The 15,345-nt window shown below is 41.5% G+C and overlaps 1 protein-coding gene across 1 annotated transcript; it reads left to right on the forward strand.

Annotated features, from left to right (window-relative positions):
• Positions 1-7,119: 7,119 nt before the first annotated feature.
• Positions 7,120-13,253, forward strand: LOC123407110 (G-type lectin S-receptor-like serine/threonine-protein kinase At2g19130). Its single transcript, XM_045100160.1, has 6 exons — positions 7,120-7,236; positions 7,819-7,959; positions 8,307-8,380; positions 10,125-10,319; positions 10,940-10,950; positions 11,389-13,253. The coding sequence occupies exons 1-6, from the start codon at positions 7,120-7,122 to the stop codon at positions 13,251-13,253; spliced, it is 2,403 nt and encodes an 800-aa protein (XP_044956095.1).
• Positions 13,254-15,345: the final 2,092 nt, after the last annotated feature.

A 15,345-nucleotide genomic window follows, 5' to 3' on the forward strand; every position in this document is an offset into this window, starting at 1 on the left:
GTTAGTGAGTTATATGATCTCATGGTCATAGGAACAAATACTTGACACGCAGAAAACAATAGCAACAAAATGACACGATCAACATGCTACGTCTATTAGTTTTGGTCTAGTCCATCACATGATTCTCCTAATGATGTGATCCCGTTATCAAGTAACAACACTTGCCTATGGCCAGGAAACCTTGGCCATCTTTGATCAACGAGCTAGTCAACTAGAGGCTTACTAGGGACAGTGTTTTGTCTATGTATCCACACAAGTATTGTGTTTCCAATCAATACAATTATAGCATGGATAATTAACGATTATCATGAACAAAGAAATATAATAATAACTAATTTATTATTGCCTCTAGGGCATATTTCCAATAGTCTCCCACTTGCACTAGAGTCAATAATCTAGTTCACATCACCATGTGATTCCAACGAATCCAACACCCATATAGTTATGGGGTCCGATCACGTCTTGCTCATGAGAGAGGTTTTAGTCAACGGTTCTGAAATTTTCAGATCCGTGTGTTCTTTACAAATCTTTATGTCATCTTATAGATGCTGCTACTATGTGCTATTCGGAAATACTCCAAATATCTACTCTACTATACGAATCCGTTTCACTACTCATAGTTATTCGGATTAGTGTCAAAGCTTACATCGACGTAACCCTTTACGACGAACTCTTTAACCACCTCCATAATCGAGAAAAATTCCTTAGTCTATTTAGTTACCAAGGATAACTTTGACCGCTGATCAGTGATTCAATCCTGGATCACTCTGTGTACCTCTTAACAGACTTGCTGCAATGCACACATCAGGTGCGGTACTCAGCATGGCATACTTTAGAGTCTACGGCTAAGACATAGAAGACGACCTTCGTCTATTCTCTTTATTCTGCCGTGGTCGGGTTTTGAGTCTTACTCAAATTCACACCTTACAACGCAACCAAGAACTCCTTCTTTGCTGATCCATTTTGAACTCCTTCAAAAATTTGTCAAGGCATGCATCTTGTTGAAACTTCCATTAAGCGCTTTTGATCTATCTCCATAGATCTTTGATGCTCAATGTTCAAGTAGCTCAATCCAGGTATTCCTTTGAAAACTCCTTTCAAACAACCTTGTATGCTTTACAGAAATTATACATTACTTCTGATCCACAATATGTCAACCACATATACTTATCAGAAATTCTATAGTGCTCCCACTCACTTCTTTGGAAATACAAGTTTCTCATAAACCTTGTACAAACCCAAAATCCTTGATCATCTCATCAAAGTGTATATTCCAACTCCGAGATGCTTGCACCAGTCCATTTAAGGATCGCTGGAGCTTGCATACTTGCTAGTATCTTTAGGATCGACAAAACCTCATGGTTGTATCTCATACAATGTTTGCTCAAGGAAACCGTCGAGGAAACAATGTTTTGACATCCTACATGCAATATTTCATAAATAATGCAGCAACTACTAACATAATTCTAACAAACTTTTAGCATCGCTACGAGTGAGAAAATCTCATCATAGTCAACTGTTTGATCTTGTCGGAAACATCTTTGCGACAAGTCGAGCTTTTCTTAATAGCGACTTATCACTATCATCGTCTGTCTTCCTTTTAAAGATCCATCTTTACTCAATAGTCCTATGACCATCAAGTAGTTCTTCCAAAGTCTACACTTTGTTTTCATACATGGATCCTCTCTCGGATTTCATGGCCTCCAGCCATTTGTCGGAATCCGGGCCCACCATTGCTTTCTCCATAACTCGTAGGTTCACTGTTGCTCAACAACATGACCTCCAAGACAGGGTTACCGTACCACTCTGTAGTAGTACGCGACCTTGTTAACCTACGAGGCTTGTAGTAACTTGATCCGATGCTCGACGATCACCATCATCAGCTTTCACTTCAATTGGTGTAGGCGCCACAGGAACAACTTCCTGCGCCCTGCTACACACTGGTCGAAGTGATGGTTCAATAACCTCATCAAGTTCTACCACCCTCCCACTCAATTCTTTCGAGAGAAACCTTTCCTCGAGAAAGGATCCGTTTCTAGAAAGAAACACTTTGCTTTCGGATCTGAGATAGGAGATTTACCCAACTGTTTTGGATATCCTATGAAGATGCATTTATCCGCTTTGGGTTCGAGCTTATCAGACTGAAACTTTTTCACATAAGTGTCGAAACCCCAAACTTTCAAGAAACGACAGTTTAGATTTCTCTAAACCTCAGTCTATACTGTGTCATCTCAACAGAAATACGTGGTGCCCTATTTAAAGTGAATGCGGTTGTCTCTAATGCTTAACCCATAAACGATAGTGGTAATTCGATAAGAGACATCATAGCATGCACCATACTAAATAGTGTGTGGCTATGACGTTCAGACAGATCATTACACTATGATGTTCTAGGTGGCATGAACCGCGAAACAATTTCCACATTGTCTTAACTGCGTACCAAAACTCGTAACTCAGATATTCATTTCTATGATCATATCGTAGACAGTTTATCCTCTTGTTACGACGAACTTCACTCCAAAACAGAATTGAACTTTTCAATATTTCAGACTTGTGATTCATTAAGCAAATACTCTAGTATCTACTCAAATCGTCATTGAAGTAAGAACATAATGATATCCACTGCGTGCCTCAGCACCCATTGGACTGCATACATCAAAATGTATCACTTCCAACAACTTACTATCTTATTTCATCTCAATGAAAACAAGGCCTTGCTCATGTGGTATGATTTGCATGTCACTAGTGATTCAAAATCAAGTGAGTATAAAGATCCATCAGCATGGAGCCTCTTCATGCAATTTATACCAACATGACTCAAGCGGCAGTGCCACAAGTAAGTGGTACTATCATCACTACCTCGTATCTTTTGGCACCAATATCATGAACATGTGTAACACTACGATCGAGATTCAATAAACCATTGAAGGTGATTATTCAAGAAAATATAGTAACCATTATTCTCTTTAAATGAATAATCGCATTGCAATAAACACGATCCAATCATGTTCATGCTTAACGCAAGCACCAAATAACAATTATTTAGGTTTAACACCAATCCCGATGGTAGAGGGAGCGTGCGACGTTTGATCATATCAACCTTGGAAACACTTCCAACACGTATCGTCACCTCGCCTTTAGCTAGTCTCCGTTTATGCCGTAGCTTTCATTTCGTGTTACTAATCACTTAGCAACCGAACCGGTATCCAATACCCTCATGCTACTAGGAGTACTAGTAAAGTACACATCAACATCATGTATATCAAATATACTTCTTTCGACTTTTGCCAGCCTTCTTATCTACCAAGTATCTAGAGTTGCTCCTCCTTAGTGACTGTTCCCCTCATTACAGAAGCACTTAGTCTCAGGTTTGGGTTTAATCTTGGGTCTCTTCACTAGTGCAGCAACTGTTTTGCCGTTTCACGAAGTATCCCTTCTAGCCCTTGCCTTTCTTGAAACTTAGTGGTTTTACAAACTATCAACTATTGATGCTCCTTCTTGATTTCTACTTTCGCGGTGTCAAACATCGCGAACCGCTCAAGGATCATTGTATCTATCCTTGATATGTTATAGTTCATCACGAAGCTCTCACAGCTTGGTGGCAGTGACTTTGGAGAACCATCACTATCTCATCTGGAAGATTAACTCCCAGTTGATTCAAGTGATTGTCGTACTCAGACAATCTGAGCACACGCTCAACGATTGAGCTTTTCTCCTTTACTTTGTGGACAAAGAATCTTGTCGGAGGTCTCGTACCTCTCAACAAGGGCACGAGCATGAAATCACAATTTCATCTCTTTAGAACATCACTTATGTTCCGTGACGTTTCAAAACGTCTTCGGTGCCTTGCTTCTAAGCCATTAAGTATTTTGCACTGAACTATCGTGTAGTCATGAGAAACGTGTATGTCGGATGTTCACAGCATCCACAGACGACGCTCGAGGTGCAGCACACCGAGTGGTGCATTAAGGACATAAGCCTTCTGCGCAGCAATGAGGACAATCCTCGGTTTTACAGACTCAGTCTGCAAAGTTTGCTACTATCAACTTTCAACTAAATTTTCTCTAGGAACATATAAAAAACAGTAGAGCTATAGCGCAAGCTACATCGTAATTCGCAAAGACCATTAGACTATGTTCATGACAATTAGTTCAATTAATCATATTACTTAAGAACTCCCACTCAAAAAGTACATCTCTCTAGTCATTTGAGTGGTACATGATCCAAATCCACTATCTCAAGTCCGATCATCACGTGAGTCGAGAATAGTTTCAGTGGTAAGCATCTCTATGCTAATCATATCAACTATACGATTCATGCTCGACCTTTCGGTCTCATGTGTTCCGAGGCCATGTCTTCACATGCTAGGCTCGTCAAGCTTAACCCGAGTGTTCCGCGTGTGCAACTGTTTTGCACCCGTTGTATGTGAACGTTGAGTCTATCACACCCGATCATCACGTGGTGTCTCGAAACGAAGAACTGTCGCAACGGTGCACAGTCGGGGAGAACACAATTTCGTCTTGAAATTTTAGTGAGAGATCACCTCATAATGCTACCGTCGTTCTAAGCAAGATAAGGTGCATAAAGGATTAACATCACATGCAATTCATAAGTGACATGATATGGCCATCATCACGTGCTTCTTGATCTCCATCACCAAAGCACCGGCATGATCTTCTTGTCACCGGCGTCACACCATGATCTCCATCATCATGATCTCCATCAACGTGTCGCCATCGGGGTTGTCGTGCTACTCATGCTATTACTACTAAAGCTATATCCTAGCAAAATAGTAAACGCATCTGCAAGCACAAACGTTAGTTTAAAGACAACCCTATGGCTCCTGCCGGTTGCCGTACCATCGACGTGCAAGTCGATATTATCTATTACAACATGATCATCTCATACATCCAATATATCACATCACATCGTTGGCCATATCACATCACAAGCATACCCTGCAAAAACAAGTTAGACGTCCTCTAATTTTGTTGTTGCATGTTTTACGTGGTGACCATGGGTATCTAGTAGGATCGCATCTTACTTACGCAAACACCACAACGGAGATATATGAGTTGCTATTTAACCTCATCCAAGGACCTCCTCGGTCAAATCCGATTCAACTAAAGTTGGAGAAACTGACACTTGCCAGTGATCTTTGAGCAACGGGGTTACTCGTAGCGATGAAACCAGTCTCTCGTAAGCGTACGAGTAATGTCGGTCCAAGCCGCTTCAATCCAACAATATCGCGGAAACAAGAGCTTCGTGATTGAGGATTTTTATGCGGCTTGTGGTAATTTGTGATGGACTAGTTGGAGCACCCCTCCAGGGTTATATCTTTTCGGAAAGCCGTGCCCGCGGTTATGTGGCAACGTGGAGACTTTGTTTAACACTGGTTCTAGATAACTTGAAGTTAATTTAATTAAAATATGCCAACTGCGTGCGTAACCGTGACTGTCTCTTTCGTGAGTTCCTTCTCCGATCGAGGACACGGTGGGGTTATGTCTGACGTAGGTAGGTGTTCAGGATCATTCTATTGATCATGAGTAGTTCACGTCCGCTATGCGTAGAACTTCCCCCTCTTATTTCCGGTACTCGTAAGTTAGCCACCAAATACATGCTTAGCCGCTGCTGCAACCTCACCACTTAACCATGCCTCACCCATTAAGCTTTGATAGTCTTGATATCTTTGGAAATGAGATTGCTGAGTCCCCTGTGGATCACAGATTACTACAACACCAGTTGCAGGTACAGGTAAAGGTTACTTGACGCGAGCGCGTTGATTGTTCATTTGGAGTTGCTTCTTCTTCTTCTTCTTCATCGATCTAGGATGGGTTCCAGGCCGGCAGCCTGGGATAGCAAGGATGGACGTCGTTCTATTTTTTTTTCGCGTTTGTTTTCGTCCATAGTTGGACCCTGCTCTTACTCTTGATGTTTATGCAATGTACTGAAGTGACTCTGATGTAGCTTGTGGCGAGTGTAAGCCAACTCTGTATATATACCTCTTCTTTTCAGTACATGTACTTGTAACGATATCCATTCTTGCGACACGACGAGATGCGCTTCTATCCCTGACGAGGCCTTCGTGCCAAATTGAGGATAGGGTCGCATTTTGGGCGTGACATTACCGTTGTGCAATTGACAAAAAAAATAGATGGTTATGCGATATTCACGGCAATGATCATGTTTATATAGACATCACGTACATATAAAATTAGGCAGACTGCTGTCTGCACCTGTTACTATTACTCCACTCATCGAGCACTATCCAGCATGCATCTAGAGTATTAAGTAAAAAATAGTAATGCATGGAGAACAATGACATGATGTAGACAAAATAAACTCAAGCATTATGAATAAACCCAATCAGTTTTATCCTTAGTAGCAGCAACACGAAGACGCATCTTGTCCCTTTTGTCACTGGAATATAAAAATTCGCCAGGTTGAACCTACCACAACACACGTCTCACACCGAAGAAATACCGGTCTAGTTGACCAAACTATTTCAATAGATCAGAGAGAATTATGAAGTTTACATAATTATGCACATAAGAATCATATAAGTATTCAGAAGAGACTCAAATATTTATCATGAAAAATCTGAACATAAACCCGCAATTCATCGGATCCCAACAAACACGCCGCACAAAAGGATTACATCATATAGATCAAAGCGAAGATGCGATGATCATTGTATTGAAGATCAAAGAGAGAGAGGTTGCCATCTAGTTACTAATTATGGACCCGTAGGTGTGTGAACTACTCACATATCATCGTGAGGGCAGCAAGTTTGATGAAGAGGCCCTCCATGATCGATCCCCCTCAGACAGAGGGCCGGAACGGAGCTTCAGATGGCCTCCCGTCGGAACAGAGACTTGCGGCAGCGTAGAAAGTGTTTCGGGACTGCTTCTGGGCTTTCTATGATATATGAGAATTTATAAGACAGTGTAGAAAGTTCTGATGCTCATAGCATCCTAGTACGTATATTTGTTTCTTTATTCCTGCTGCTACTTACATTGGAATTTGCAAACAAATCATCAGCGATATATATTAATTCCGGATTTATTTTTTAAATAGTAGGAATTTAAATTGTTGTAGAATTGGTTCACGACGTCGACGATGCCTGGCCGCATCCTCGTCGTCGACTCGGTGGCGACCACCTACTTGAGAGGCACCAGCATGTCCAGGACTGGGCTCCATCGGGCTGGCACTAGGAGGAGCTATCTTCCGGGGCACGTAGCTTCGTGAGGAACCATGCTTCCGTTGTCGATCCGGAGCTTCTTTGGTGGCGGTCACGTGGGCCACTTTTGATGCGGAGGCAACCGACCCCCAAGGAGGAGGTACATCATCGTGTCAGGGAGGAGGACAAGCACGTACGTCGCTACTTGGTTGCGTTGGACGCCAGGTTCTCCAACACCTGGCAGGTTCTTCAGGGATCTCACCCCGAGCTATGATCCTGTGATGGTTCCTTCTCTGTGGGTGTCCACCACCCGTGCCTTAGTACATCGACATCTCTTTGGGTAATCCGTTTGATTAGAAATCACGAGTGAACTAGATTATAGTAGAGATGTATTCGAGATTATATTCAATAATATTCGAGATATATTAAGTTGATTATTGGTTGTAACCGAAGGAGAATCTTTTTGTCTCTTGAGATCTATTGCAGGACAAGCGCTTTTGACTTTGTTGTTAGAAATAATAAAACTTCTTAGTGTCGGCAGGTCCATCATTGTATGATTTTTGTTGTTGTCGTAGCCGATAGGTTTTTATTTGTCCACTGTCTGTGATTTTTAATCTTATATAGAATTATGAACACAGGGAATGGCGTGGTCCGATGACGATAGGATCCCTGCATGCCATTTGTACTGGGATGATAGGGATATATGCGATCGTTATCCTCACCTAGATAATGATATGTCCTTCACCGTCAGGCTGACGGATGACTTCCTAATTATTACGGTATGTAAAGACGGCATATATTTTTTGTTAGTCAAGTATGACTTGTGCTTTTTTTGCTTTAGTTAACCTTTAATTTTCTTTTGTACAATTCGACTAGTGCGTTCCCTGCCATGCAAGATTTGCTTTCCTGGACAAGTTTCATTTTAAAGAGAAGGATAGTACAGAGCCTAAGATAGCTCACCTAAGAACATAGTATTTCACTTTTGTTGTCAAGGTAAAAAATGATGAATATCACACATATTTTGGTTGTTCTAATTGAAGACCATTTTGTAAGGCATATGGGTTGAATGAGGACATGACCATTACTTTCGATCTTTGTAATGATGATGTCCGTGATAATAATATAGAAATTTTGGTGCATGCGGAGGATGACTCGATTCCAGTTCTACCTCCAGGTGCGTTTTGTCAACATATTTGTTAGGTAATTTTTATTGATTACTGAAAAGTATCTTGTACTCATCCCGATTAAATTTCTTTATTTTCAATTATTACCTTATTTTCATGCTACAAGAACTACACGAAAGATAGTAGATCGGACCTACTACAGTTTTGGCTCCAACCTTACTTGGTTGGAGAAAAATCATCTCATCTCATTTATTCATGATATTGACAATCATGCTAAAAATTACATGACTGGCAACATTTATCATGAATATGTGCCACTAGTGCACCAGTTGAGCCCTCATAACATCACTTCAGACAACTTTGTAAGATTTTTTATACCATTGCGTCACTAATCCATCTTTTTTATACATTGTTCTTAAGCAAAACTAGTTTGCTAACTATATTATTATTACTAACAGGTATTCCCTCGAGAGACCGTGCCTAAATGGATGTTTACCAACGGTAATTTGGAAATCAAAGGATGGAGAAACGCAATACAAGCATCCATGATAGCATTTGGAGAGGAATCCTTACGCATCCCACAAGTTGGAGATAGGTTGATCTGTGTTCTTCAATACATAGATGTCGGAGTTCACCTTTATTTTTGTTTTTTACCTAGGAGAGAGTAGTAGTTAGTGTTTCAACCTTGTGATAACTTGGTCATTTGGTACTATGATAACAAACAAAACGATGAGGAGTTTATCTTTTTATGCTATTTTACCTAGAATAATGAAAAGCTTTTTAACTAGTATGTAATGATGAGGAGTAATATACGATGTCGTGTAATGCTTTATGTATGTACCAGCTAGCGTCTAGTTGACATCCATCAAAAACACCAACAAACATAAGAAAACAAAGATGATGGACACAAAAAGAAAAGGGGGAAACACAATATGAAACCTCTAATAAAACCCTCCAAACCCCCTACCCCCTCCCTTTCAAAAAAAAACCCGCAGCGCCTGGAGCTACTGACGCGTGGCTGCCTTTGGGTCCCAGTTGATGTTACCAACCGGGACTAAAGGTCATCTTTCCTAGACGCCCCGCAACGGCCACGTGAAGCTCATTTGGACCCGGTTCGTAAGCCAACCGGGACTAAAGGTTTGGGCCTTTAGTCCCGATGGTTTTGTTCCGGTTGAAGAACCGGGACTAATGGCCTTTTTCCTACTAGTGTTGGGGTAGGGCGTGTTAAATGTAGGGGGTGGTCGGGAGGGTGGACCTTACACACATTTTTTTTCTCGAAAATGGAAACATAAATGATAACTATATATAAAAAAGGAATCGAATATGGCCTGCTAGTTTTCAGATTTTTCGGAAATGGATCACGAGAGTTCTCACTTCCATTTTTATCCCTCGTGCGGAAAGCTCATCAAGAACATGCACCTGGTCCATGATTAGATGGTACGTAAAGATTTTACGTACAAACTGATGTGTAAGATTGTGATTGGTAATTGAGGGATGAGGGGCCCCACCTCCACTGAAAATCAGGGGGGAGAGAAGAGTTAGTTTGGAAGGTTAAGTAAACCTTTGTAAGTTTTTGTATGTCTAGCATTATTGGTGCCACCACTAGTACAAGTGGACAGACCCAGTGGCGTCCGGCTAGCTCCTCGTCAAGAACATGCATGTACCTGGTCCATGATTATATGGTGCCTACCAATACACGTGGGCGGCTGCTCGGCAAACAAAGGAATCGTCGGTGAACCTGCATGGAAGTTGCATCGACTACATGCCCTTCCTCCATATACATATATAGCAGAGTATATAGCAGAGTAGGTTGTCAATAGGAGCACCAGTGCCCTTCTCTTGAACAGCGGGAACCTTGTGGTCGTAGAGACCCCATCCAATGCAACGCTATGGCAGAGCTTTGACTACCCAACGGATATTGTGCTTCCCGGCGCCAAGTTTGGCCGGCACAAGGCCACCGGCTTGAATCTTGAGGCCATCTCGAAGAAGAGCCTCATTGATCCGGGTCTTGGCTCGGGGGGGGGGAGGGGCGGCCGCCCCGGCCCCCGAATACAAGGGGGCCCCACCCAGGTGTGTGTGAGCGCCATTGAAGCTTGCTCGAGCGCCATTGAAGCCTGGAAACTCGTTCATGTCTCTGCGAGAAGAAGACCGAAACGTTTTCTTCTAACCTGACGGGCCTTGGTCCTCGTTTTCTTTCGATGGTCAAATAGTGGTGGGTCACAGCAGGCTATGGCAGAGACCACAACGGAACAGCATGAATTAGCTAACTATCCTATATAGACTTTAGTTGTGCTATATAAAGAAAAGTATGCTTTTATGTTTGCCTTAAAAGGAAAAAAAATATCCTTTTATGTTCTGCTAAAAAGAAGAAGAAAAAAAGCTATAACTTTATGCTCCCTTAAAAAAGCTATCCTTTTATGTACGCCTAAAAAAGGCTGTCCATTTTTTTCTTTCTAAAACAGGAATTAGAGATAATTTAGTACTTGCAGCAGCGGCAATTCAGTTCCACATAATGAATTCATACATTGTAAGCTATAGAATATTCTTTGATGTTGATTTCACGACATGAAATTTATAGTTCGTTGTGTCGTCGAGCATGAGGTCAAAAAAAATTTGGATCAAGATTCGTAAACATATACTCCCTTCGTTCTTTCATATAAGATGTACTACCTCTGTAAACAAATATAAGAGCGTTTAGATTACTACTTTAGTGATCTAAACGCTCTTATATTTCTTTACGGAGGGAGTATTTTTTTAAGAAAAATTCCAATATAAGATGCATTTCTTCTAGTTTCTCATAATTCCATTCCTAGCCCTCTAGAAAATAGGGAAGTATATCTCTCCTGATTACATGTATCACTATTTGTAGCAAAAGAAGGAAAAGTATCTTCCTCTCGATTGCATATGTCTCTTTCTTTCACGGACTAATTGATTTATCTGCAACAAACCGACGAATTCATGTGCCTTGCTCACTGTGTCGCAAATAATACGTCTTACATAAAAAACGGAGGAAGTATTGATTATTTTGATGCTTATATTAAAGGGCCCGTGTTCGAGTTTGGCCCCGGGCCCCCGAAACCTGAGGACCGGGCCTGAATGGGATGGTGCTCACGCGCCGCCGCAAACCCTCAGTGGTGTATTGGCGTTTTTTCAATTGGCCATCCCCAAAATCAGCACTGAACGTCATACAGCTGATCAACATGACACTAGGCATCGATCCCTGGACCCGAGGTTTGATTAACCCCATTTATGACAATAACAATGAAGAGGAGTACTATGCCTTCACTCTGCTGAATGAATCAGCTTCTACATACTTTTCAATAGACATCTCTGGTCAGGTCATGATAAATGTTTGGTCGGAAGCCGGGCAGTCTTGGCAAAGCATATACGCCAACCCGCTCGACCCCTGCACTCCGTATGCTACCTGTGGGCCATTCACGCTCTGTAGTGGTAATTCACATCCATACTGTGACTGTATGGAGGGATTCTCTCAGAAGTCACCACAGGGTTGGGACCTTGATGATCGAACAGGAGGGTGCATCAGAAACACTCCATTGCATTTGCAGTGCACTAGCAAGAACACCATGATAAATTCAACGGACAAGTTCCACCCCATTGCTCGTGTTACATTGCCCTATGAACCCCAAAGCATGGGCAATGCTACCACTCAGAGCGATTGCGCACAAGCTTGTCTCGGTTCCTGCTCCTGCACTGCTTACAACTATAGCATCAGTAGCGGGTGCTCTATCTGGCATGGGGAATTGCTTAGTGTAAATCTGAATGATGGCATCGGAATCAATGCTCAGGATGTACTTTACCTTCGTCTTGCCGCCAAAGATCTGCCAAGTTTGAGAAACAACAAAAGGAAACTAAACATTGGAGTCGTTGTTGCTGCCAGCATTATTGGTTTTGGATTACTGATACTCATTATGTTGTTAATGATTTGGAGGAAGAGACTCAAGTGGTGTGGTGCATCATTACATGGTACTCAAGGTAGCGGTGGAATTATAGCCTTTAGATACACTGATTTGGCTCATGCTACTAAAAAATTCTCAGAACAGCTAGGAGCGGGCGGTTTTGGTTCTGTATTCAAGGGAGTGTTAAGTGACTTGACTACTATAGCAGTGAAAAGGCTTGATGGAGCCCGCCAGGGAGAGAAGGAATTTAGAGCTGAGGTGAGTTCACTTGGAGTGATCCAACACATCAATTTAGTCAAATTGATTGGTTTCTGCTGCGAAGGTGATAAGAGGCTACTTGTGTATGAACACATGTTGAACGGATCTCTTGATGCCCATATTTTTGAGAGCAGTGCTTTGGCCCTAAATTGGAACACCAGGTACCAAATAGCAATAGGAGTTGCTAGAGGATTGTCCTACTTGCATCATAGTTGTCGCAAATGCATCATACACTGTGATATTAAGCCACATAACATACTTCTAGATGCCTCGTTTGTTCCTAAAATTGCGGACTTTGGGATGGCAGCAGTCGTCGGAAGGGATTTTAGCCGAGTTTTGACTGCATTCAGAGGAACCGTTGGGTATCTTGCTCCGGAGTGGCTTACCGGAGTTCCTGTTACACCAAAAGTTGATGTTTGTAGCTTCGGTATGGTGCTGCTAGAAATTATATCCGGGAGAAGAAATTCAGCTGAAGTACACAGTGGCACTGGCAGCAGTGGTCATGTTGAATACTTTCCTGTGCGAGCCATCAGAAAGCTTCATGAGGGAGATGTGCAGACTTTGATGGATCCGCAGTTACATGGTGACTTCAATTTAGAAGAGGCTGAAAGAGTTTGCAAAGTTGCATGTTGGTGCATCCAAGATAATGAGGATAACAGGCTTACAATGATTGAAGTAGTCCAGATCCTTGAGGGTCTACAAGAGGTTGGCTTGCCCCCGATGCCAAGACTACTAGCAGCTATGACCGAATCCTCCGACGGCGCTTCGGCGTAACAATTCATAAATACTTCATAGTTGGTGTCGGTGTTACTTATATCGTCGTTCTAGCGATTTCTGAATTGTATTATTGTCTGGTGCGTGTGGTTCCAATTTCTCTTATGTAAGCAAGATTGTATGCTTTTCAATTACTTATAATTTTAGCTCGAAGGATTGGTTGCTCTATATAAGAAAAACAGAGTCCGACAGTTAGTGAGCAGAGCACCCAAACAACAAGGATTCCCCCTTTATGACATTTTTTTCTTTCGAAAAGGAGGCGTTGCCCCGGCCTCTGCATCGAGTGATGCATACAACCATTTTATTACGAACGAAGTAGTCTGAAAAAATACAAGTAGTACGAGCATTCAAAAAACAAGAAAAAAGATTTACACGGCGATCAGACCGTCCAAAAACCGACTATATTCCTCGGATAAACTGGACTAAGGTCCAATCCTATTAGCATGCCGCCATCCATATTGGTTGAAGATAACCTGTTTATTAGCGTTGCCCCGGCCCCTTTATGACAGTTAAACGAACCCGCCGCAGCAATTCTATGTAGGCGTCTTAACTGATATATCTGCTCGAGTTTCGTCTCCTGAAGGCAAGCAATGGTGCAGCGCGATGTCTGTAACATCCCCCTGACAGTATCATACCGAAACTGGTATTTTTGTAACATCCCCCTGACAGCAATGGTGCACCGCGACGGGGTGCTATTTTTGTTTTTTTTCCAATTTCGACATATGCTTTTCGAATTTGGTACAAAATAGGTAGTACTTAGAAAAAAAAAATCAAATTTTCAAGTTTGTGGGGAGATGATGTTGTAGTTTCTCTTCATATATTTTTGATCATATCCTTATGCGCACACTTTTGAAAGGAGGAGAAATTTTGTTTTTGTTTCCAGAATCATAATTTGTCCCTTAATAATGGTCTTCCATTTAATCTTTATGCCGGCAACATTAGAAGGCGAGCCTCTTGAAATATAATGCTCAACTTTAATACCTTTGCATAACACTCATGAATTAATCATCAAGACATTAAACTTAATAATTATTTGTTGAGCCTTAAATTAATCATCAAGACATTAAACTTAATAAGTGATGCTCAACAGTTATGCCTTAGATTTAATAATTATTTGTTGAGCCTTAAAACTCAATTCATCAAGGCCTTGAATATGTTTGATTCTGGAATTAATCTTTCACAATGTCATAGGTCTGACAGATACCTTTTGACATGTTACTCGAATAATCTGCACTCTTACATAATAAGTTCTGGGATAAATAATCTTAAGAAAACTCCTCATTCTTTAAATTCATATGGACCAGGGACATAAATCCGTATCTTAGAAAACTTAGGGATTAAAGCATGCCACAACTTTAATTCGCATCCTTGATGATGCCTTAAGAAGATTGGGTAAAGCCATTCCACAATATGGCTCCCCCGCAAGGTTGAAACTTTTATGGATAATTTTTTCGAAGTTCACCCCTTGCCAAAACTTTAGCGGTCCACAACTTGGTGGTTACCGTATATATTTAGACATGAGCATGCAATCCCTTAGTATGATATATACATCATTGCTTTAGCGCTTATGCCATCAAGGCAAAGCTTTTCTTAATAATTTTCCAGGGGTCCAGTCCTGGACTTATGTCTACCAGTTATCCCGGTCTCAATAATTTTCCTAGGGGTCGAATTATAATATTTTTTTAGAAATTACACGTTGTAGTAAAGAAACACAAAGCAAAGAAGCAAAGATAATTGTCATTGTTGCATACCGTCAAAACATCAAAGGTCTCGTCAAGTTTGATGGTGAAAAACCCGCCGTTTCGCAGGTGAGGCCTGTCGCACAGACCTCAATCTTCGCCGCAATAATCACACTCAAGAATCCCCTCGTAGTCATATGATATTTCCTGTGTTCATGATTCAAAGATTAAAAATTGACTACAACTATTGGTGTATATGAAAAATCAGCATGGGTCGAGTTTCGGTCTGTCGAGGCTTCCTTGAAAAACTCTCATATCTCATGGTGTATATGGTGCACACTATCTCACTCTGATATGATGGTGTATGTTAATGGACACTCCCTAACACGACTATTTCGACTGTTGGTGATGAT

Source organism: Hordeum vulgare, chromosome 7H, assembly GCF_904849725.1.
Source record: "Hordeum vulgare subsp. vulgare chromosome 7H, MorexV3_pseudomolecules_assembly, whole genome shotgun sequence".
NCBI classification, from domain to species: domain Eukaryota; kingdom Viridiplantae; phylum Streptophyta; class Magnoliopsida; order Poales; family Poaceae; genus Hordeum; species Hordeum vulgare.